We start from the raw sequence: 21069 nt of genomic DNA, 5'->3' as shown, positions 1-21069 counted from the left end.
AAGCCTAGTGTAGCTCCCAGCACACAGTAGGTGCTCAGTAAGCGGTTGCTATCAGCCAGCCAAAGCCCCAAGGGAAGGGACACGTAATAGGCAAGACTTGAAAGGGTGTGGGCTGAGAAGACGCTGGTCGTGAAGGGCTGCCCAGCAGAGCAGGCCTGGGCGACGCCCCGTTGGCTGGGGGAGAGGGTGTGTGGGCCCCGAGAAGGCTGGAGAGCACCGAGACAGCCCTCCTCTCACTTCAGAATTGCCAGGGCTTTCTGAGCTGTCACCATGTCCTAGATAAGATTACAAGCGTCACCCTCTGTGGCCCCTGACCACCAGCTTCCTGGCCCCTCCTCCACTTCCCTGTCAGAAGTGTCTCCAAATTTCATGGGACCTCAGGCTGGCACTAGGGACGGGAAGTGGCAGCAGCCCAGCCTAGAAGATAGATAAGCTAAGTTCAGTTCCCAGCTCTGCAGCTTCCTGGCTGGATGACCTCGGGCAAGTCACTGCACCTCTCTGTTCCTTCATTCACTCACCAGCTATGTAGAGACCTAGTAGATACAGACCAGGCCTGCTGCAGGCATGGAACAGGATGGGGCTCCCTCCTGCAGCTCTGCTCGAACTAGGCGGGTAACCGATAACAAACCCAGGGGAGGGAAGGGGGCCTGGGATGGCGCCAGGGTGCCCCTCTCTGGCTCCCCATTTCCACCTCTTCCTGAGCCTGTTCTCCTCAGCTGTGCGAAGGGCCTGTGGCCTCCACCTCACAGGCTGCAGTAAAGGAAGCTGGGAGGCACTGTCCCTCTGCGAGGGGAAGAGCTGAGGTTTTACAACTAGTGTGCAGGGAGGGGGCTCAGGGACGAGGCAGCCCGGAGGGGACACCTCCAGTGTCCTGGGGCCACTGAGCCCACGTCTGTTTCCACCCACAGCCTCTCCCCTCATCCTCTGCTCCATCCGGGGGCACCTGTGGAAAAGGAGCCCCCCTGCTTCTGATTCTCAGGCCCTGTCTCCAGCCCTTCGTTGTTTGTAAGAGGCTGAGGTGGGGCTGAACTCCCCTCCCCAAGTGGCCAAAGCCACCTTATCAGCCTTTTGTTCTTTCCCTAGAGAGGGACAAAGGCCTCTGGGCAGCAAGCACATAAAGCTCAGGGCAGGAGCTCAGCCTAAAACCCTACATCAGGCCTCTGACCTTGACCTCTGACCTTGACCAAGCACCACTAGACCGAGTTCACCACCTGGAGGGCAAGGGTGAGGGCCGGGCCTGGGCAGTTGCCCCAGACCCCAGGAGCCAAGCCTGGAGGGAGGGGTCAGTCAAAGCAGAGGAATTCTCACTCTCTTTTTTATTAGGTGAAATTCACGATAACATAAATTAACCATTTAAAATGTACAATTCAGAGGCACGTAGTACAGTCACAGTGTGTGCAACCATCACCACTATCTAGCTCCAAACACTTCCATTGCCCCCAAAGAAACCACGCACCCATTGTACGGGGAGGAAGAACTCTTTTCTTTTTCGGCTACACAGCTTGTGGGACCTTAGTTCCCTGACCAGGGATCGAACCCGTGCTCCCTGCAGTGGAAGCGCAGTGGTCCCGTGCCACCACTGGACCACCAGGGAAGTCCCAGGAAACACTTTTTTCTAATATCCTTCTCGGTTCTCTGGCTGGGGCCCTGTAAAATGGACTGGTGAGAGAGAGATGAACAGGAGAAAAGCAGACAAGTCTATTTAATACAAGTTTTACGTGACACAGGAGCCTTCAAAAGGAAATGAAGACCCAAAGAAATGGTTAAACCTTAGTGTTTTTATATGAGGTTGGATGAAGAACGGACAGCCACGGTAAAACGTGATAGGACGAAAGGGAAGAGCTAAGGGTAGTTACTGGGGGAAACAGAGCAAGGCTGGTCCATTCGGATCCCTCTGAGTCCCCCTGCCCTTGGAGATAAGGATGCTCCTTTCCTCTGGGTACAGGGAGGGCATCTCTCACATGAGGGCCTTGTGACTGGCTTCAGGGAGAAGGGGGAGGCCAGAGAGTCCTTCCTGCACCTGCTTCTCAAATTCCTTCAGCTCAAAATAACGTCTTTTGTCAGAGCGGCATACACAGACGTGGGGATGACACATCCACAGCCCCTCCACCACTAAGCGGTCACTTCCCCTTCCCCATCTTTGAACAACCAGTTGTGCGACTGGCAAGTGGCTTACTTAGCCATTACAAAGATTTCCATACATTTGAAAAGGACAGAGAAAGAAATTCTGAAAGGAGATGAAGAGGGGGGAAGCCTCTCCTCTTATTTTCAATAAGGAGAATTAACTCTCTCAGGTTTCATTTGTATTTGCCCTTTGAGCTCATAATGCAGGGGTGGCCTTGCCCTTGGAAGGGGCAGAAGGAAGCATAACCACCTTGCTGAGCTTTGTGCCAGGCCCTGGGCCAGGTGCGATCAGACCTTTAGTAAGGATTTAATCTTCGTGACTTCTTTTTTTTTTTTTTTTTTGGCTTGCCACATGGCATGCGGGATCTTAGCTCCCCAACCAGGGAGCAAACCCATGCCCCCTGCAGTGGAAGTGCAGAGTCCTAACCACTGGACAGCCAGGGAAGTCCCTTAATCCTCGTGACATTTTGAGGGAGGCATTATTCTTCTAAATGACAGATGGGAACTGAGGCACAGAGAGGCTAGGTGATTGGGTCAGGGTCACCAGCTTCCTTGACTAGGATCTCCAGCTCGTTAGTGCCTGCCGAGGCCAGGTCGGGCTTGATATGGGAGGTACCAGGAGGAGGGTGGCAGTGGGCTTGAAGACATGCCGGGCCATTCCTGGGAACTGTGGAGAATCCAGCTTCTGGAGGGAGGGCAGGACAACTATAATGTTTTTGCTCTCAACATTCAAAGGTGATCTGTTTGCCAGCCTTTCAGAGGATCCTTTTCCCTGGGACCCTTAGAGCTGTTTCCAATAAAAACAAAAAATCAATCAGAAAAGCCTTCACCCCATCCTTTCAGTCCACCTGTCTCTGGGCCCCTCCCTCTGGTTGCACACAGTTTTCCCACACTGAAGGGCTCTGTCCATTTCTCTGGCTGAGTCGTGGGGGTGGGAGTGGGGAGGGTGTGCATTTCAACATTTCAGCTCTTGTTGAGGGTCTCACCAGCATAGGGCTGTGCCACATGCTGGGGACACAGAACTCCTCTCTCTCCTTAGGAAATGTAGATGAATGACCACAGGGTGCGGTATGGTGTGTGCTCTAAGATCAGCATGAGCTAAGAAAGTGCTCTGGGGTCAGCCAGGAGGGAGCTCCCACTTCTGCCGGCAGGTCCAGGAGGCTGGATTGAGGCTTGGAGGATGAAGAAGTTTGGGGCGGGGGTGAGGTGCAAAATCAGGCAGCTGCAACAGCATGAGCGACAGCATGATATCAGCATGGCCTTCCAACCGGCTCCTGAGTCCACTCCTGCCCTGACCCCTGCTGCCACCCTGGGCTTTACCAGGAACAGAAAGATTTTTAAACACAAACAAGATCAAATCACTTCCATCCTTAAAATCCTTCGATGCATGTCATTGCTCCTGGGGGGGAAAAAATCCACCTTCTTACTGCGGCCTCTGTCTTAGCAGAATTCTTCTTCCCCTCCTCTGTGCTGCAGCCACACTGGCCTCTCCCCAGGTCTTTCATGCCTCAGGGTCTTTACACTTGCCGTTTATTCCCTTTGCTGGACAGCTCAATCCTGTTGTCCTTACCCTGCTAACTCATCTTGCCGGAGGCAGCTTCCAGATCATTCCCTAGAGACCTTTTCTGTGAACTTGTTTAGCCAAGATTTAAGAAAGATGACGTCGGGGCCTGAGCTGGGTCTGTTTTCTTTTCTATTGCTTCCTGGCAGGAAGTACAGTTAATACAGTGCCGGTATGTTTATACATGACCATAAATATTTGTTGAATGAATGGATGTTCATGTTAGGTCCTGGCCATCCAGTATGGCTAGAGGAATACAACTTTTGAAACTGTGCATCCCTGTCTATGAAATTGATTTAGTGGCTGATCCCCAGAATTCTTCAAAAATGAAATAGGACAGAACAAAAGTAATCAGAGCACTGAGGTAAAGGATGTTCTGGAGATTGTTGTGAGGTTATGTACGTATCTGTGTATGTGAGGAGGTTACAGTGTATCAATAAGATGTATTTCTCCAAGAACAGCCAAGATGAGTCTGAAGAAGAACAGGCAGGGCGGACTTGCCCTTGCAGATGGAGCTGTGGTAACCAAGACAATGTGGCATTGGGTGAAGGACACATACAAAGTGACAAATGGAACAGAACAGAAAGCCCAGACACAGATTCCCACATGACAGGGCATGTCAGAGCAGTGGGGAAAGGTGAAACCGGAAAAAAAAATGCTCCATGTGAGAAGGTGGATTCTACTTCACACATACACACTCACACATGCGGTGCACACACACAAAATCACCTCCTAATAGATTAAAAGAACTTAAATGTCAAAAACAAATTTTAAGACTCTTAGTAGAAAATACAGACGAATGTCTTTTAGACCTTAGGATAAGGATTAGGTGACTTAACATAGCCCTCGCTCTGTGTTAAACAGAACACAAAAAAGCATTAACTATAAAAGATTGCTAAATCTGACTGTATTACAATTAAGAACTCTGGTTCCCTCAAAGACAGCTCAAAGAATGTGAAAAGTCAGATTACAAACTGGGAGCAGGTTTTCATGATGCCCTGACAAGATTAGTGTCAAGAATCACAATGAACTCCCACAAACCACAAAAGAAACAGAACAATGAAAGTGTGGGGTGGGGGTGGGGGAGGTGAGAGCAGGCGGTTCACGGGGAGGAAACACAGGAAAAGATGTTCAGCATCCTCAGTGACCAGCAAAATGCAAATCAAGGCTAGAATGAGTTAACCATTTTATACCTATTCAGCAAAAAAAAAAAAAAAAAAAAAAAAATTGGGTTGGCCAAAAAGTTCATTTAGGTTTTTCCATAGCATCTTACAGAAAAAGCTGAGCAAACTTCTGGCCAGCCAGTAAGAAGCCTGACAGTACAAAGAGTGCGTTTACAAATCTCTACCCTGCTGATGGGATTGCAAACCGGCACAGTGACTCTGGAGTGTGGCATTTTCTCTAAAGCTGAACATTCACCTAGCTTTGTCCAGCAATTCCACTCCTAGGTGTATTTCCAAGAGAAACGGGTCCGCAGGACAGTAGAAGACGGGTATAAGAGTGTTCACAGAAGCACTGGTCACAACAGGAGAACCATGGAAACAACCCAGATGCCTCTCAATGAGAGAATGTATGAATAAACCAGGATATAGCCCCCAGTGGAATATCATACAACAGTCAAAGACAAGTGAAGTACAGCAACAAGAGATAACATGGATAAGCTGCAATGCTGAAGTGAAAAAAAATCCCCCAAGATTAATCCCCAAAGATATGTGTTAAAAACAACGAAAATAGAAATATTTACAGTTGTTCCTCCGCATCTGTGGGGGATTTAGATACCAAAATCTGAGGATGCTCGAGTGCCTTATATAAAATGGTGTAGTATTTGCATATAACTTACCCATATCCTCCTGAATACTTTAAATCATCTCTAGATCACGTATAATACCTAATACAACGTAAATACTATGTAAAGAGCTGCCAATGGGGCAAATTCAAGTCTTGCCTTTTGAAACTTTCTGGAAAATTTTTTTCTGAATATTTTCCATCTGTGGTTGGTTGAATCGTCGGATGCAGAACTCGAGTATATGGAGGGCTGACGGTACTTTCAAGAGTATAGAAAACTTTTTCTTACTATAGAAAAAGGAAAGTTTGGGAACCATGACACAGGCTTCTGGGTGATGACTTCCTCTATTTGGGGGAAACTGGATGGGTTCCTAGGAGGGACCATGTGATTAGATGCTGGTTATTGTCAATGCTAGCTTTTTATTTTAGGTGATGGGTTCATAGGTGCTTATTAGATTATTTAAAATAACTAAGTAAAGGGATTTCCCTGGTGGTCCAGTGGTTAGGACTCTGCACTTTCACTGCCAAGAGCCCGGGTTCAATCCCTGGCCGGGGAACTAAGATCCCACAAGCCGCTTGGCGTGGCCAAAAAATAAAATAAAGCTGCAGAAATGTAAATGGGCCATTAATAGATCAATGATGAGAGTGAGTCTTGAGCCAAAAATTATGATTAAATCAACTATCTGTACTTAAGGGCCAAAAAACAATAAAAATAAAATGTAATTCTTACCATGGGTGGTGATAAAAGAAAGTGTAAAAGCTAGAGCACAGGATGAATGGACATGTGGGGTGTAGAGGAGGGAAACCCATGAGCAGCGAGCAGGGTCAGGGGATGGCACTCAGGTGGTGCAGGGATACACAAGGGGCACAGGGGCACAGAGGGTGCATGGGGCCCTGAAACACTGCCAGGGCACCTTTGGACCTGCCTTTTTTTTGGGTGGGGGGCCATGTGGCAGGAGGGATCCTAGTTCTCTGACCAAGGATCGAACCCATGACCCCTGGAGTGGAAGTGCAGGGTGTCTCAACCACTGGGCCGCCAGGGAAGTCCCCTAGACCTGCTTTGTTAAGAAAGCATGCAGTTGCTTGTTCTAATCTAGCCTGATTCCAAAGAACACAGGGCGATTGATTTCTTCGTGTAGCCAAGAGTCCGGCTGTCCCAGAGTTTGCTGCCTTCCCCATCACCTGGTTGGCCAGAGGCACGGTATCAGCTGCTCACCTCTCTGGGGTGCATGGGTGGCTCCCGGGCAGGAGGTGAGGTTTAAACAAAGCCTCGCTGCTCTTCCCAGGATTGCTCCGGCCTTGCGTGGGCCCTGCCCTGCCTCACAGAGCAGGGGACTCCAGAAGCTGGGTCCGCCTTTTGGTGGCAAGACACGCGGGCTGGGGGCTGGGGGCTGGGGGCTGGGGGCTGGAGGCTGAGACTCTTGGTTGGGTCCTTTCTGTCCCCCACAGTGACCCTGTCCCCCTCTGACCATGCTGTCCTCATTGCTCCCCACGCCTAGGTCCACAGTATTAGGGACCCAGGAATCTCTCAAATGATGTTCTTGGTGGGTCTCCTGTGCTGCCACCAGGCTTTTTTGCGGGGAGTGGGGTGATGAGGGGAGTTTCCCATCAGAGATAGAAAGGAATCTGTTTAAATTAGGGAATCATAAAAGGTAACACACAAATGCCTTGAACATTTTGTTTCCATTTAAAATGTGTAAATGGAGAGAAGGCCAAGGCCTCTGCTTAAGGGCGGCCTCCCGTGGGTGTCTGGGCAAGCCCACTGATGCGGCATCTTTCCCATCCTGTGGGCTCACCCCTGTGCTCTCCTTTCCATCCCCAAAGAGCACAGGAGTCTTCCCCCCACTCGCACCCCTTCCGGCCCATTTGCCTGAAAACCGGGCTACACCCTTCAGCTTTTCATGGAAATACAGCCCTTCCTTCCAAGGAGCAGCCCCAGACTGCTAACCTATTTGGTTAGAAGAGGCAGGTGTCACACCTGTCACAGGTGGAGCCGCTAAGGCCCCAGCAGCTGGTGACTCACATCAGCACAGAATTGGGGACACTGGCACTCGGCCCCTTTGGGCCTCCACAGGGATCTTCTAAGGGGCCATAATCTGCGCACCAGGAAGGAACACTGACCGGAGGCCCGGATTCACTCTGCATCTTAGCTACTCCCCTGCAAACACTTGCTGGTCTCTGAGCTTCAGTTCTCCCATCTGTGGGAGGGGAGGGTTTGGGCCTGGGTGGAAGCAGCCGGCGCGGAGAAGCGGTGGGCACGCGTTAGTGGCCCTTCGGGCGCAGGGTGCCCAAGCCCTCCCCATCCCCAGCCCTCACTCTCTCTCCTCTCGCCTCCAGCTTCACCTGGCTCTGTGGGCATGTGCACAGAAACATCCTCTCCAAGTTCACGGGCCAGGCGGTGGAGCTGTTTGACGAGGAGTTCTGCCACCTCTACGCCTCCTCCAAGCCCGTGATGGGCCTCAAGTCGCCCAGGCCGGCCGCACCCCTCCAGCCCAGAGCAGCCCCCGGCCCCCGACCCGGCCGCCTCAGTGGCAGTAGCTGCTCCACCAGCGACGGCACGTCCTCCAACCCCTTCAGCAGCCTGTCGACAGGCAGCAACCCCCAGAACCGGAGTCTGTCCACGTCCTCGGGGCCCGGCAGCCCCCTGGCCCCAAACCCACCTCTGGCCCCTAGGTTCCAGCCCTATCATGGCCCTTGGAGGGCCCTGACCTCACAGGCCCACTTCTCCCCGAGGCCCCATGATGGCCTGTTTGCTCTCTACAGCAACCTCAACGGCTACAGGCCTACGCGGCTGCAGGTCGAGCAGCTTGGCCTGGTGCCCAGGGTGGCCCACACCTGGAGGCCCTTTCTACAGGCCTCCCCGAATTTCTGAAGGGTCCCTTCCTCCAGCTGACCTCCCCAGGGCCAAAGCTGGGCATTCTTGGATTTTCTGGCTCAAGGACCCTACCTTAATCAGTGGCCCTTTGAACTAAAGGCACTTGGACGAAACCATTGCCTGTGTTTGAATGTTCCCAGGCCTCAGACGGTTCGCTTCCTGACCCCCACACTTCCCTGGGTTCCCCTCTCTAGTATGGCCTATGCAGCACATTCCAGAAGTTTCCAGGGAGGTGGCGGGCAGGGAGCTAGAGGACAAAATCATGAAAATAGAGCCCCTTTCTCCAAAGAGCAGCCAGTGCTTTCATATTTTTTCCAAATCTCTGTAATGTGAGAAGGGGCTGATGCAGCCCGAGTTTTACATATGGATAAACTGAGGCACTGAGAGGCAGGGGGTAGGTGTGACCAAGGTACTCCTGTGTCCCAGTGCCCAGGGGTGGTCTGCTCCCCAGAGATTCTGGAGAGACAGATTCAGGAGAAAGTATGGGGACATTCTAGATGTTTCTGGGAGGGGAGGTAAACTCCTCCTCCCTGGAAGAGCATAATACTAGAGTATCCCTGGCCCGATGAATGAGGGATGAGGCCCCAGAACCTGCCACTGTAAGTTATGTGTGGCTGGTTGAAAGGGTGGCCACCAAGGGTGGAGCAAACCAAGGCATCTAGCGGATGGACATGGACAAGGCAGTTTGGCAGCTCAGGTTTTTGCTCTGAAGAGCCTTGGGCTGGCCTGGAGGTCCCTGGAGTCTGGGCTGGAACCCAGGGGTTTGAGTTGTCAGATCTGGGAATGGCCCTGCAGCAGTGCTTCAGGAAGCCTTGAGCAACCAATGAGGACCCCGCATTGACCTTGCAGCTCCCAGGCGTAGTCAGCTACCTCCAGATCCAGGCCCCTCACCAGTCTCATCATTCTTTCCTTCTCAGTCACAGCACGTCCTGTTTGTTGCTGGGGTGGTAATAGATGCTAAGGCCACAGCGTTGCTGGGGTAGAAAGAACACAGGATGCTGAGGGAGCACAAAGGAGGGCCAGCCAGCCCAGCTTGGGAGGCCAGGGGACACTTCCCAGAGAAGCGACAGGTAACCCAAGACCTAAGGAACAAGGCTGTATGGCTGGGGCGAGGGATGCGACTTGGGCTGTTTCAGTCCAAGAGAAGCAGGGGCAAAAGCCCCACACATGTCTTTTGGTTTCCATGTCCTCCACTGCCACCAAGTCGTCTCAGCAAATGTCTTCCTGTTGCTCTTCTCCGGCTCAGAAGCTTTGCCTTTGCTGCGGAGGCTGGAGGGACAATCCTTCCTCCTGGTGGCCTCTGAATCCTGATGCACATGGCATCCCGAGTCGTGCTCTGCAGAGGGCATCTCCCTGCAGCCCAGCCCTATTTGTATTTGTCCAACACTCCTGGCAGAGGCAGAGGCAGAGGCATCTTTGCTTTTGTTTTAAACTGTGTTTCTGTCCTCACTTCACCTTTTTATTCCTTAGTTCCTGAAAATCCAACAATAACACCAAAAGCCCTTTGGCTGCTGAAGGTTGTTTTTTTTTTAAAAAAAATAAATCCATTTATTTATTTATTTTTGGCTGCCTTGGGTCTTTGTTGCTGCATGTGGGCTTTCTCTAGTTGCAGCGAGCAGGGGCTACTCTTCGTTGAGGTGTGCAGGCTTCTCACGCGGTGGCTTCTCTTGTTGCAGAGCATGGGCTCTAGGCGTGTGGGCTTCAGTAGTTGCAGCACGTTGGCTTCAGCAGTGGTGGCTCCCGGGCTTCAGAGCGCAGGCTCAGCAGTTGTGGCGCGCGGGCTTAGTTGCGGCACGCGGGATCTTCCCAGACCAGGGCACGAACCCGTGTCCCCTGCCTTGGCAGGCAGATTCTTTACCACTGCACCACCAGGGAAGCCCCTCCTGAAGGTTTTTTAAACCCCGGTCCTGATGACCGCCGTCATGAGGTTAGAATGACCAGGGCTGTGGAGTGTCCTAAGCTTGATTTCACAGCCTGACGAGAAAGCTTTGGGAAGGTAAAGCTTGCTGGGGTGCCCAGAGCTCCACAGGTGGGCTCTGTCCCCACGTCCGGCTCAGTCTGGGTGGAGAGGGGGTCTGCAGCCAGAACAAGCCCTCCTCCTCCACCGGCCAGTTTCCCCTCTGCGGTCGTCTTAGGGGTTTGCGAGTATTGTTTTTCCTCCGCTGAGCACCTTGTCACTTCCTCGTGATCCCAGCCGGCCGGGAAGTTAGGTTTGGTTGGCTTTGGCCAGTGGAATGCGAGCTGAAGTGTTGAGGACTGCTTCCAGCTTTTAAGCACTTGGGTGCAGATGGCCTTACCTCAAGATGGAGCCCCTTTCACCAGCCCAGGTTTCTAGGAGACTACAAAGAACAGGACACGCCTACCGCACTGACCTGCGGTGGCTAAGTGGTATGAGCAAGAAATAAACTTTTGCTGTTTAAGCCACTGAGAGTTGGGGCTGTTTCTTACTGCACCATGATCCAGCCTAGCCTGACTGAGAAAATCTCGGGACCCACTGATGTGAGGCTGGGCCGTTCCTTTGTGGGACTGGACTCTCCAGGGCCCCCAGCCTTGGGCTCTTGTCCCCAAACATTATTTCCACCTGGGGACTACGTGGCTTTTACACACCTGGCAAGGCAGCGCTTGAAAGCCAAAGCAAGTCCTTATCCAAGTTTCCAATCCTCCCAAACCCAGTTTTGCCCAGCTTTAATTCTGCTCCAGGCGGGACTCACACCTGCAACTGCCTTGGCAGGCCTGTTTGCTGGGGGCCATCCTGAGACGTACAGAGTTTCTCCTACAGTGTGAAATTCAACGACAGCAGTGGAGTGCCCACCGTGTGCCAAACAGATTTCAGCAACAGGCAAAGAGACCCAGCTTCACATCTGTCCTGGAGAATGCCAGAGTCAGCTGGGGGCGGCGCCCATGAGAACCACCACCGTGAAAAACATGAGAGAATGGGAATTCCCTGGTGGTCCAGTGGTGAGGACTCTGCGCTCTCACTGCCGAGGGCCCGGGTTCGATCCCTGGTTGGGGAACTAAGATCCCACAAGCTGCGCGAGGCGCTGCCCCCCAAAAAAAGAACATAAGAGAATGAAATTGTATGATGGTCATGTTCGGGGGGACACGGTGGAAACACAGTCCCCAACCAGGGATCAGGGATACTATTACCCACCTGTAGGGTTATCAGCCAGGACTGGGGTGTTGATTGGAATGAGCATCCCTTCCCCTCAGGCCTCCCTCTCCTAGAAATGATCTGTGGCATTCATTGGTCCTCACCAGATCTCCCTATCTGTATTGTAAGAGGCCCCCCATGGGTGGTCCCGCACACAATGGATGCTAACTGACTGGTCAAGGAGCTTTGCTCCTGAGGGGGTCAAACATTCAGACACCCCAGGGTGACCTGTACTCGCCCTCACCTTGACCTGGGCTCCCTGCCTCTCCTCTGCTGGCCCTGCTGGCCTGGCCTAGAAGTGCTAGAGCCGCATCTTCACATGATTCATTTTCTGGACTCAGTCCAAAAAGCTGTTGGACACAGAGAAACTGTCACTCATTTTCTCAGCTTCCTCCTGAAGAGGAAAAACTGTCATCAGAGAATGTAAATATTGCAGACACACGTACGAGTATAAACGACCTTTTTCCCTGGTTGCTCACTGCATATCCACTGAGATAGACATGCTGCCTCCCAGGGGCTCCATACTTCACTCCTCTGCAGGGTGTGGTGAGTGAGGGTGTCCACACGATGATGTGCCAGCCTGAGTGGACAGAGAGGCCCAGAGGAGGTGGCGTAGCGTGAGGCTGCAGTGTGTGCACAAGGCCAAACGTGAGGGGAGGGTGGAATCCAGCTCTCATAAGTGTGCTTGCCAAGGCCACCTTCCTCCACTGCCTGCTCACCGCGCCAGGCAAATTCACACAGACACCTTCTAGGCCGGTGGGCTGGGCTCTGAGAACAGAGTTTCTAGACCCACCCACTGAAATGGTTGCTAATGAGGAAGGCCCAAGCTCTCTGAACCTCATTTTCCCTGTGATCCTGAAGCGCACAAGCCAGGCCTCTCCCCTGACTTTTCAGAAATGGTGAGGACCCGTCCATTGGGGCTGCTATAACAAAATACCAAAGACTGGGTGGCTTCTAAACCACAGACATTTCTCACAGCTCTGGAGGCCGGGACTCCAAGATCAGGGTGCCGGCATGGTTGGGTTCTGGGGAAGGCCTTCTTCCTGGTTTGCAGGTGGTCACCTCTCACTGTGTCATCACATGGTGGAAGGGACAACCTAGCTCTCTGGGGCCTCTTTTCTAAGAGAACAAATCCTACTAATGAGGGCTCCATGCTTATGACTTAATCACCTCTCAAAGGCCCTGCCTCCTAACACCATCACCTTGGGGATTATGTTTCAACATGAGAATTTTGGGACGACACAAACATGCAATCTATAGCAAAAGGTCATAAGCATAGAAGGTATCTGAGAGAAAAAGAAATGAGTAAGAAGTCCTCTCAGGGGATGGGAACATCCCTTGTTTGGAAGAGAGTGCATTTATTTGCCAGGGCTGCCGTAACAAAATACCACGGACTCGGTGACTTAAACAGCAGACGTTTATATTCTCACAGTTGTGGAGGCTGAACTCCGGGATCAAGGTGTCAGCAGGACTGGTTTCTCCTGAGGCCTCTCTCCTTGGCTCGCAGATGGCCATCCTCTTGCTGTGTGCTTATGTAGTCTTTCCTCTGTCCATATGCATCCCTAGTGTCTTTTTTTTTTTTTTTTTTTTTTTTTGCGGTACGCGGGCCTCTCACTGCTGTGGCCTCTCCCGTTGCGGAGCACAGGCTCCAGATGCGCAGGCTCAGCAGCCACAGTGTCTCACGAGCCCAGCCGCTCCGCGGCATGTGGGATCTTCCCGGACCGGGGCACGAACCCGTGTCCCCTGCATCGGCAGGCGGACTCTCAACCACTGTGCCACCAGGGAAGCCCCCTAGTGTCTTTTTGTGTGTGTCCAAATTTCTTTTCCTTATAAGGACACCAGTCAAATTGGATTATGAATTTAAGGAGATGAAGTTGACAAAGGATGGACTTTTGATGGCTTATTTTATGCGTCAACTTGACTGGACCATGGGGTGCCCATGTATTTGGCCGAACATTGTTCTGGGTGTTTCTGTGCGGGTGTTTTTGGATGAGATAAACATTTAAAATGGTAGTGTAAGTAAAGCAGATTGCCCTTGCGAACGCGGGTAGGCCTCCCCAATCAGCTGAAGACCTGACAACAAAAAGGCTGACTCTCCCCCAGATAAGAGAGAGTTCCTCCTGCCTGACTGCCTTCAAACTGGGACATAGGTTTTTCCTGCCATCAGACTCAAACTGAAACACTGGCTCTTCCTGGGGCTTGAACCTGCTGGTCTTTAGAACTAGACCACTGGCTCTCCTGGGTCTCCAACTTGCCGACTCAACCTGTAGGTCTTGGAACTTGACAGCTTCCACAACTGTGTGAGCCAATTCCTCATAATAAATCTCTCTGTACATAAGTAGCTATAGATATAGACAGATAATATAGACACAGAGATGCAGATACACATACAGCTATAGATACACACATCCTATTGGTTCCATTTCTCTGGAGAATCCTGACTAATACAGATTTTGGTGCCAGGAGCTTAAAGGTCTTATCTCCTAATACGGTCATATTCTGAGGTACTGGGTTAGGGCTTCAACGTATGCCTTTTAGGGGGACACAATCAGGCATAAGAGGCAGGCCTCCCGTGTCGGCCCACATGGCCAGAGGAGCCCCGGCTCTGTACACCCACCTACAGCTGCTCGCCCTCCGCCCCCGCACACTCCCCGGCCGCGCTGCAGGACAGCGGGCACCTGCGTCACCTCAGCTGGGCCTCCGGAGGTGGCCCTTCTCAATACAAACTGCTCCTCTCTACCAGCAGAGCCAGCACTTGCTTCTGGTGGCCGGCTACTCTTCGAGAACGGCGGCCCTAAAGTGGAAAGGTCCCAGGGCCGGCTCCCCGATTTTTCCCCCCAACGCCCACAGCTGTGCTGTCCTCCCAGCGCAGCTCCTGTGAGAGGCACACCAGCACTGCTGCTCTGGGAGCCCTCCCTGTGGCCACGGTATGAAGCAGCATCCAGTTCAGAGTCCCCTGGCTGAATGATTCATTGTCCCCCGTCCTTGGAGGCCAGCCCTGGCTTCCATTCCCAAAGGGCCTGAATTCATGTATTTAACCACACGCTTGTCCCCAACCCTGTCCCCCAGTATGCCAGGGGCTGGGCAGCCCGCATGGGTGGAAACAGCGGTGTCGCAGCTCCCAGAGGGCTTACGTGATGGTGCCAAGAGCCTCCCTGCCTCCAGCGTTTGCAGTTCCCTGATCGGTGGTTTGCTGGGTCTACAAGGGAATGAAGGCGGAAGGAGAGATCGAGCTGAGACCTGAAAGTAAGGAGGACTCACCTGTGCACAAGGCAGGAGGGGCAGTGGGCAAAGCTGTCAAGAGTTTGGCCTTTTCCAGGTGGGAAAGCCCTTCAGGGTAACAAACTCCACAACAGTGTGGATTCCCCAAAGCGTTGGGAGCTCTCAGTGACTTGAGTTCACCTCCACCCTCCACGTTAGTGCTCGTTATCTCCTAGACCCAGAAAACACATATTGCACGAAGCTGAAAGGTTGTTTAACACATAGAAAGTGAAACCAGCTTAAACACATAGAAAGTGAAACCGGCTTAAAGCACAACCCTAAACCAGCCATTCCCGGGCTCAGAGACCTTTCATAGCTCAGTATATCCCACGCCAAGTCAAGTTTCCTACCAGGCACTCAAGATCATCCATCATTTGACACCGGTTTACCCGCCCAGCCTCATTACCCACCACATCCCTTCACACCCACTAACCTGGATGACCAGCCTTCATGTCCTCCAGGCCTTGGCTGCTCTCATCCCTCGACTGCGAAACCTCGCGGGCCTGCCTTCCATTCTCTGCCGAGGCTGCTACAAACCATCCCCTCACCAGGTCCAGCTCAGATGTTACCGCCTTCGTGAAAACCCCCTTCCTCTGCACTCCTGCGCTGTCAAGTCCTCCCTCCTGACCCTTATTTGCCACTTATGTGGATGTCCTATTACGTCTACTAGAGATGGAAGCTCCTTGGAAATAGGTCTTGTCTAATATGTATAAAATGGATAACTAATAAGAACCTGCTGTATAAAAAAATAAAAATTAAAAAAAAAAAGATGAATTTCTCAAGCTTTTTCAGTCCACGATACCAAGCCAAGGCCCTTCCACAAACTTGGGCTCTATTAGATGACTTGCCAGAGACAGAATTATGAATTCCTGGTAATTACTAATGAAATCAGAAATGAAGTCCTTACCATTTGATTCAAGTCATTCCAATTCTGAAGACTAACACCAGTTATAAGAACAGATCAATGATATTCTGAAACTTTGTTTTTTTAAAAAAACAAAACCAAAAAACCTCAGTTACTAGGAGAAAACTGATCCCCTTTAGCCATGCAAAGCATGAGAAATGACCTTAAGTCCTTGGTTCTCTGTCAACCTTACTGTTCTCTAGCACACCCAGCGGTCTTTGTTCACAGCAAAGCTTAGACTCTTTACTTACAATCTCTCTCTCACCTGTGGATCACACCTGAGTAGGAAAACTTTTGCACCTTTTGTTTAGGATAAAGCAATTCTGTGGTCCTTCTCCCTAGGGATTCCATTCAAAGTCTCATTTCCCTCCAGCTTCTATAGAGATTGCCTTACTGTCAGTAAAATCATTCAGCTTTTGCCCTGGGTTGATTATGTATCAAGGGCTATGTTTGATGATTCGGAAAGAAAGGAGACATTGTCACTATCCTCATGTAGCTCACTGCCTAATGAAAAGGACAGAAAAATTAAACGTGTCACAGGTGGAATGTCACAGGTAAGCACAGGGTACTAAGGGGGCGCGTAGAAAGGGATCCAAACTGAGACTTAGAGAGACAGGAAGTATTCTGGAGAAAGGTGATGGCTAAAATAAATTCTAAAAAAAAAAAATAGGTGTTGTGTCTTATCTTTGGTATCTCCTACAGCGATGCTCTATCAAGGTTTTACAAAAGAATGTCATTTAAAAAAGAAATAGCCTTCTGAGACACAATGTCTTATTCTAAAACCAAGATTGAAAGGACCCAAGTGGTCCATACTAGGATTCTTTGGTTGCAAGTAGCAGAAACTGAAACTAGCTCAAGCAATCTTAAGTTATGGGTAGGTTACTTTGTATATTGGTTTCCGATGGCGGCTGTAACAAATGACCACAAACATCATGGCACAAAACAACACAAATGTATCACCTTATAGTTTCTAGTTCAGAATTCCCACATTGGTTTCACTGGACTGAAATTAAGGCATCAGCAGGGCTGTGTTCCCCCCTGGACACCCTAGGAGAGAATGTTTCCTTGCCTTTTCTAACTTCTACAGGCCGCCCGCACTCCTTGGCCCATGGCCTCTTCCTCCATCTTCAAAGCCAGCCGCACAGCATCTCTCTGACCCTGACCCACTCCTTCTGCCTCCGTGTGATGGCTAATTTTATGTCAACTTGACTGGCTAAGGGATGCCCAGATAACTACTAAAACATTATTCTGGGTGTGTCTTGAGAGTGTTTCTGGAGGAGACTGGCATTTGAGCTGGTGAATTAAGTAAGATCACCCTCCCCAGTGCAGGTGGGAACCATCCATTTGTCAAAGGCTTGAATGGAACAAAAAGGCAGAGGGAGGATGAATTTGCGCTCTCTGCTTGAGCTGAGACATCTACCTTCTGCCCTTGGACATCGGCACTCCTGGTTCTCGGGCTTTTGGACTCAGATCAAGACTTACCCCATCAGCCCCCTGATTTTCAGGCCTTCAGACTTCAACTGAATGGTATTATTGGTTTTCCCCGTTCTCCAGCTTGCAGAAGGCAGCTGGTGGGACTTCTTGGCCTCCATAACCACTTGAGCTAATTCCTATACTAAATCTCCTCTCACATGCATCTGTATCAGACCTATTGGGTCTGTTTCTCTGGCAAGTCCTAATACACTCCATCTTCCATTTGCTAAGATCTCAGTGACTACACTGGGCTCACCTGGGTAATACTCTCTATTTTAAGGTCAGTTGATAAGCAACCTTAATTCCCCTTTGCATTGTAACCTAACATATTCACAGGCTGGGACACCCTGGGGGACCAGGACACCTTTGGGAGCCATTATTTCGCCTGCCACACTCCAGGTGTTTCGTGGAGGCCTCAACCAAAACTGTAGCTGGGCCTACAGAACAGGAAGGGCCTGGAATCAGGAGGCAGCAGAGCAGACTGTCCCTCTGCCCCTTTCTGGGCATCTCTTTCATCCTCTTTCTGCAGACCTGCTCTGTCTATCCCCCATTCCATTTGGCAAACACAGCCACCCCCCAGTTTTGACCCAGTTTCAGACACGAGAAGACTCATTTCTACATCTCTAGGGGAGATCCTGACTGGCTCACCTTAGGTCAGGTAAACCCTGCTTCCTCTCTCCCATCATTAGGGTCAGTGAAGACAAAATATGGCTGCCAGGTTCCCAGAGATCCCAGAGATGGGGGGCAGGGTGGTCGTCAGCTCAAGGGCTGAGCAGACACAACATCAAACTTTTAAGCGACCAAGTCATTCTGTGCCGAGGAAGGAGGAAAGGATAAGGAACAGTAGGCCCCAAGCAGACAAACGCCTGTCCTATTTCTCTGACCTCATTAGCAAAGTCACCTGGTGGAGACACTTCGATCACGAAGACAGGATTGGAGCAGCCCTAGGCTGTGACTCATCAGGACCATTGTTTCTCGAGCTTTGAATTCTTTTGTATAATCCTCTCTGGTTTTTGTTTGCTTGTTTGTTTTCACGATTAAGACCTTGGAAAGTCGTGTATAAATTACTTTTATAGATGAAATTTCAAAAGCACTAGAAAGCTGCTACTTAAAATAATCATTTTTATAAACAGCGGCCTTGGATTTGTTTCATAGAGATTTCTACCCTAGGTTTTCCTAAAATGAAGCCCATCTTCATGTTGAAATGCGGTACCTCACAGACAGGTGGGGGCACCTGTGGCGCTGGCAGTGGAGCTCTGTACGGACTGGCTGCGGGCTCACTGGGCTTCAGGCCGTCTCTTCAAGTGCCTGGGGCTCCAGCAAAGCAGCACTGCGCAGAAGTCACGGCACGTCCAGGAAGCTGAGCTCCGCCATGAAGGGGCAAAGCAGAGACACAGTCCTGGAGCTTATGGCGTAGCCAGGAGGATTCATACAAAGAATATTCAATTACAATTCCATTAAGCACCTTGCGGGGGGAATAAAAAAGCAGGCGCTCTGACAACATTTAAAGGGGGGACCTGAGCAAGTCTGGACTCAGAATCATCTTGTCTGAGAGTGACCTTTGCGCTGGGATCTGTAGGAAGGGCAAGTTTATGGCAGGGTTGAGGGACCACAGGGAGGAGTGTTCCAAGTAAAGGTAACTGGATGGGCATAGGGCTTGGGTGGGAGGACACTTGCCGAGTTCAAAGACATGAGAAGAAACCAGAGTGAGCTGGGGTGAAGTGGGCCAGGGCCAGACCACACAGGGCCTCCCAGGCCTCAGGGGAAATCACTGAAGGACTCTGAGAGCAATCTTTATTTGTATAAGATCTCTTTGGCTATAGTATAAGATTGCAGTGGTGTCAGCATATGAGAGACAAAGGACTCTCAACAGCTCAAATTCTGGGCATGGTCATGCCCCCTTGGGAGAAAACACTGAAGACAGGCCTTTTGAGTCAAGAGAGGCAAGAACTGCCCTTGGGTGCCCCCCCCACCCACTGGAGGGCAGACAGACATCTCTGTGCTTCACATTTGCTCACCTTCTGAGTGACTCATTCACCAACAAGAGGGTGGGGTTAGGAGGCAGGCTCAAGACGTCTTTACCATAATCATTGCTCAGTTAATTACCTTCACCATCTGTGCTGGAAATGATCAAGATGACTTGTGTGTGATGACACCCAGAGATGCCCAGGCTTCCTGGGTTGCCCTCTCCTGTCCTGCGTTACAGCTCCGGTATCGGGGTACAGGAGGCTGGGTTCTCACATGGGTGGACGCGCTGCTGCCAGGAGAGTGAGGTGCGGCGGGAAGTGAGCGTGTGGGCAGATCCACGGAGACCACTCAGCGGTGCAGGACAGCGTTGACAGTGGGTCTGGGAGGAAAGCCAAGGGGCTGCAAGCTAGAGGTCTGGGCAAAGTTAGAAGGGGATTAGGATGAGACGGGAAACCTAGAGAAATTACGAGGGAAAAGGGCATATCCAGGAGGCTGAGATGAACGGGAGGAAGGGCTTTCAGCTACAGAAAGAGAAATGGGCAACGTTTCTGAGCGGACTGCCTCAGCACTGTCAGACCTTTGAGGTATTAACCTTTTGTGCAAACAAAGATGCTGGCCGATTAATTCAGGGATTCTTCTCCACAAACATCTGGCGAGATGCCAGGTGTTCTGCCCTCGGGATACAAATATGAACAAGACAGTCCTGATTTTACAAAGTTTAAAGCGTCTCATGGAAAACAAACAGGCTATGACAAGACAGCATAATAAGGGCCAATACAGGGGTCAAAGAGCAGCGCGAGACCTACCACCACTTGGGGATCAAGACTTCTGGAAGCTGAAACCAGGCGGAGGCCTGTAAGCCGAATACGAATTAGCCACGCGAGGGCAGTGGGTGGGGAGAGGTTCCAGGCTGAGTTGCCGGCCTGAAAGCTTAAAGGTGACAAATAGGGCACATTCAAAGGTTGGGAGCGGGGAAAGACGAGAAGCCCCTGGGAGCCAAAGGCTGTGTCGTGAAGGGCTTGGCAACCACGGTCCCTTTGGGCTCTATCCTGCAGGCCACCCACAACCAGACCATCAACTCCACAGTAACCAGTGTCTCCATGGCAACCACACAATCCCTGTCCCCTAACAGGACCCAGTAAGTGATTATTAATGACTCAATGAAGGGATGGGGGGCAGTGGGGAGCGGTAAAGGGGTTTCCATACTTTTTAATGGTTCCTAAAAATTGAAATGCCTGTTAAATATACAGTCTTTTGTTTCACATTAGAGATAAATGACTAAACCTGCAATTGCTAGTCATGCTCTCACTCATACTAAAAGAGTCTCAAACTACAAACAAAACCAGACCTTCGTCTGTTTTGGGAAGGGGCCTGGGAAAGGGAGAAACGAGCTGGTGAAGTGGATGGGAAATCCTGATGACTTCACCTTTTTGCCCAGGGCTGGAATTTTCTTCCCTCTACTGAGAAAAAAAAAAAAATTAAAAGCTGTGTGGGACTACTGGGCATATACCCTGAGAAAACCATAATTCAAAGACAGTCATGTACCACAATGTTCACTGCAGCTCTATTTACAATAGCCAGGACATGGAAGCAACCTAAGTGTCCATCAACAGATGAGTGGATAAAGAAGATGTGGCACATATACACAATGAAATATTACTCAGCCATAAAAAGAAACGAAATTGAGTTATTTGTAGTGAGGTGGATGGACCTAGAGACTGTCATAAAGAGTGAAGTAAGTCAGAAAGAGAAAAATAAATACCATGTGCTAACACATATATACAGTACCTTAAAAAAAATGTTTCTGAAGAATGTAGGGGCAGGACAGGAATAAAGACACAGACGTAGAGAATGGACGTGAGGACACAGGGAGGGGGAAGGGTAAGCTGGGACAAAGTGAGAGAGCGGCATGGACATACATACACTACCAAATGTAAAACAGATAGCTAGTGGGAAGCAGCTGCATA

At 50.7% G+C, this 21069-nt stretch overlaps 2 protein-coding genes and 1 long non-coding RNA gene across 5 annotated transcripts in view; 1 reads left to right on the top strand and 2 right to left on the bottom strand.

The window, feature by feature from the left end:
• FAM83A (family with sequence similarity 83 member A) overlaps positions 1-9856 on the top strand; it is a 22857-nt gene extending 13001 nt beyond the window's left edge. Inside the window, exon 4 of the mRNA XM_067711363.1 lies at positions 7808-9856. Coding sequence (XP_067567464.1) covers positions 7808-8342 — 535 coding nt within the window. The 3' untranslated portion in view covers positions 8343-9856. The remainder of the gene's footprint in view (positions 1-7807) is intronic.
• Positions 1-21069, bottom strand: part of C17H8orf76 (chromosome 17 C8orf76 homolog) — a 72878-nt gene that overhangs the window by 26631 nt on the left and 25178 nt on the right. The gene's annotated exons all lie outside the window — the stretch shown is intronic.
• On the bottom strand, positions 2446-21069 carry LOC137209915 (uncharacterized). Its single transcript, XR_010936182.1, has 2 exons — positions 14758-21069; positions 2446-2911 (listed from the first exon to the last, which is right to left on the bottom strand). It is a non-coding gene; the product is annotated as an uncharacterized lncRNA (long non-coding RNA).

This window comes from Pseudorca crassidens, chromosome 17, assembly GCF_039906515.1.
Source record: "Pseudorca crassidens isolate mPseCra1 chromosome 17, mPseCra1.hap1, whole genome shotgun sequence".
Lineage (NCBI taxonomy): Eukaryota > Metazoa > Chordata > Mammalia > Artiodactyla > Delphinidae > Pseudorca > Pseudorca crassidens.
Note: the sequence above shows the minus strand (reverse complement) of the source record. Positions and strands in the feature narration are given on the sequence as shown.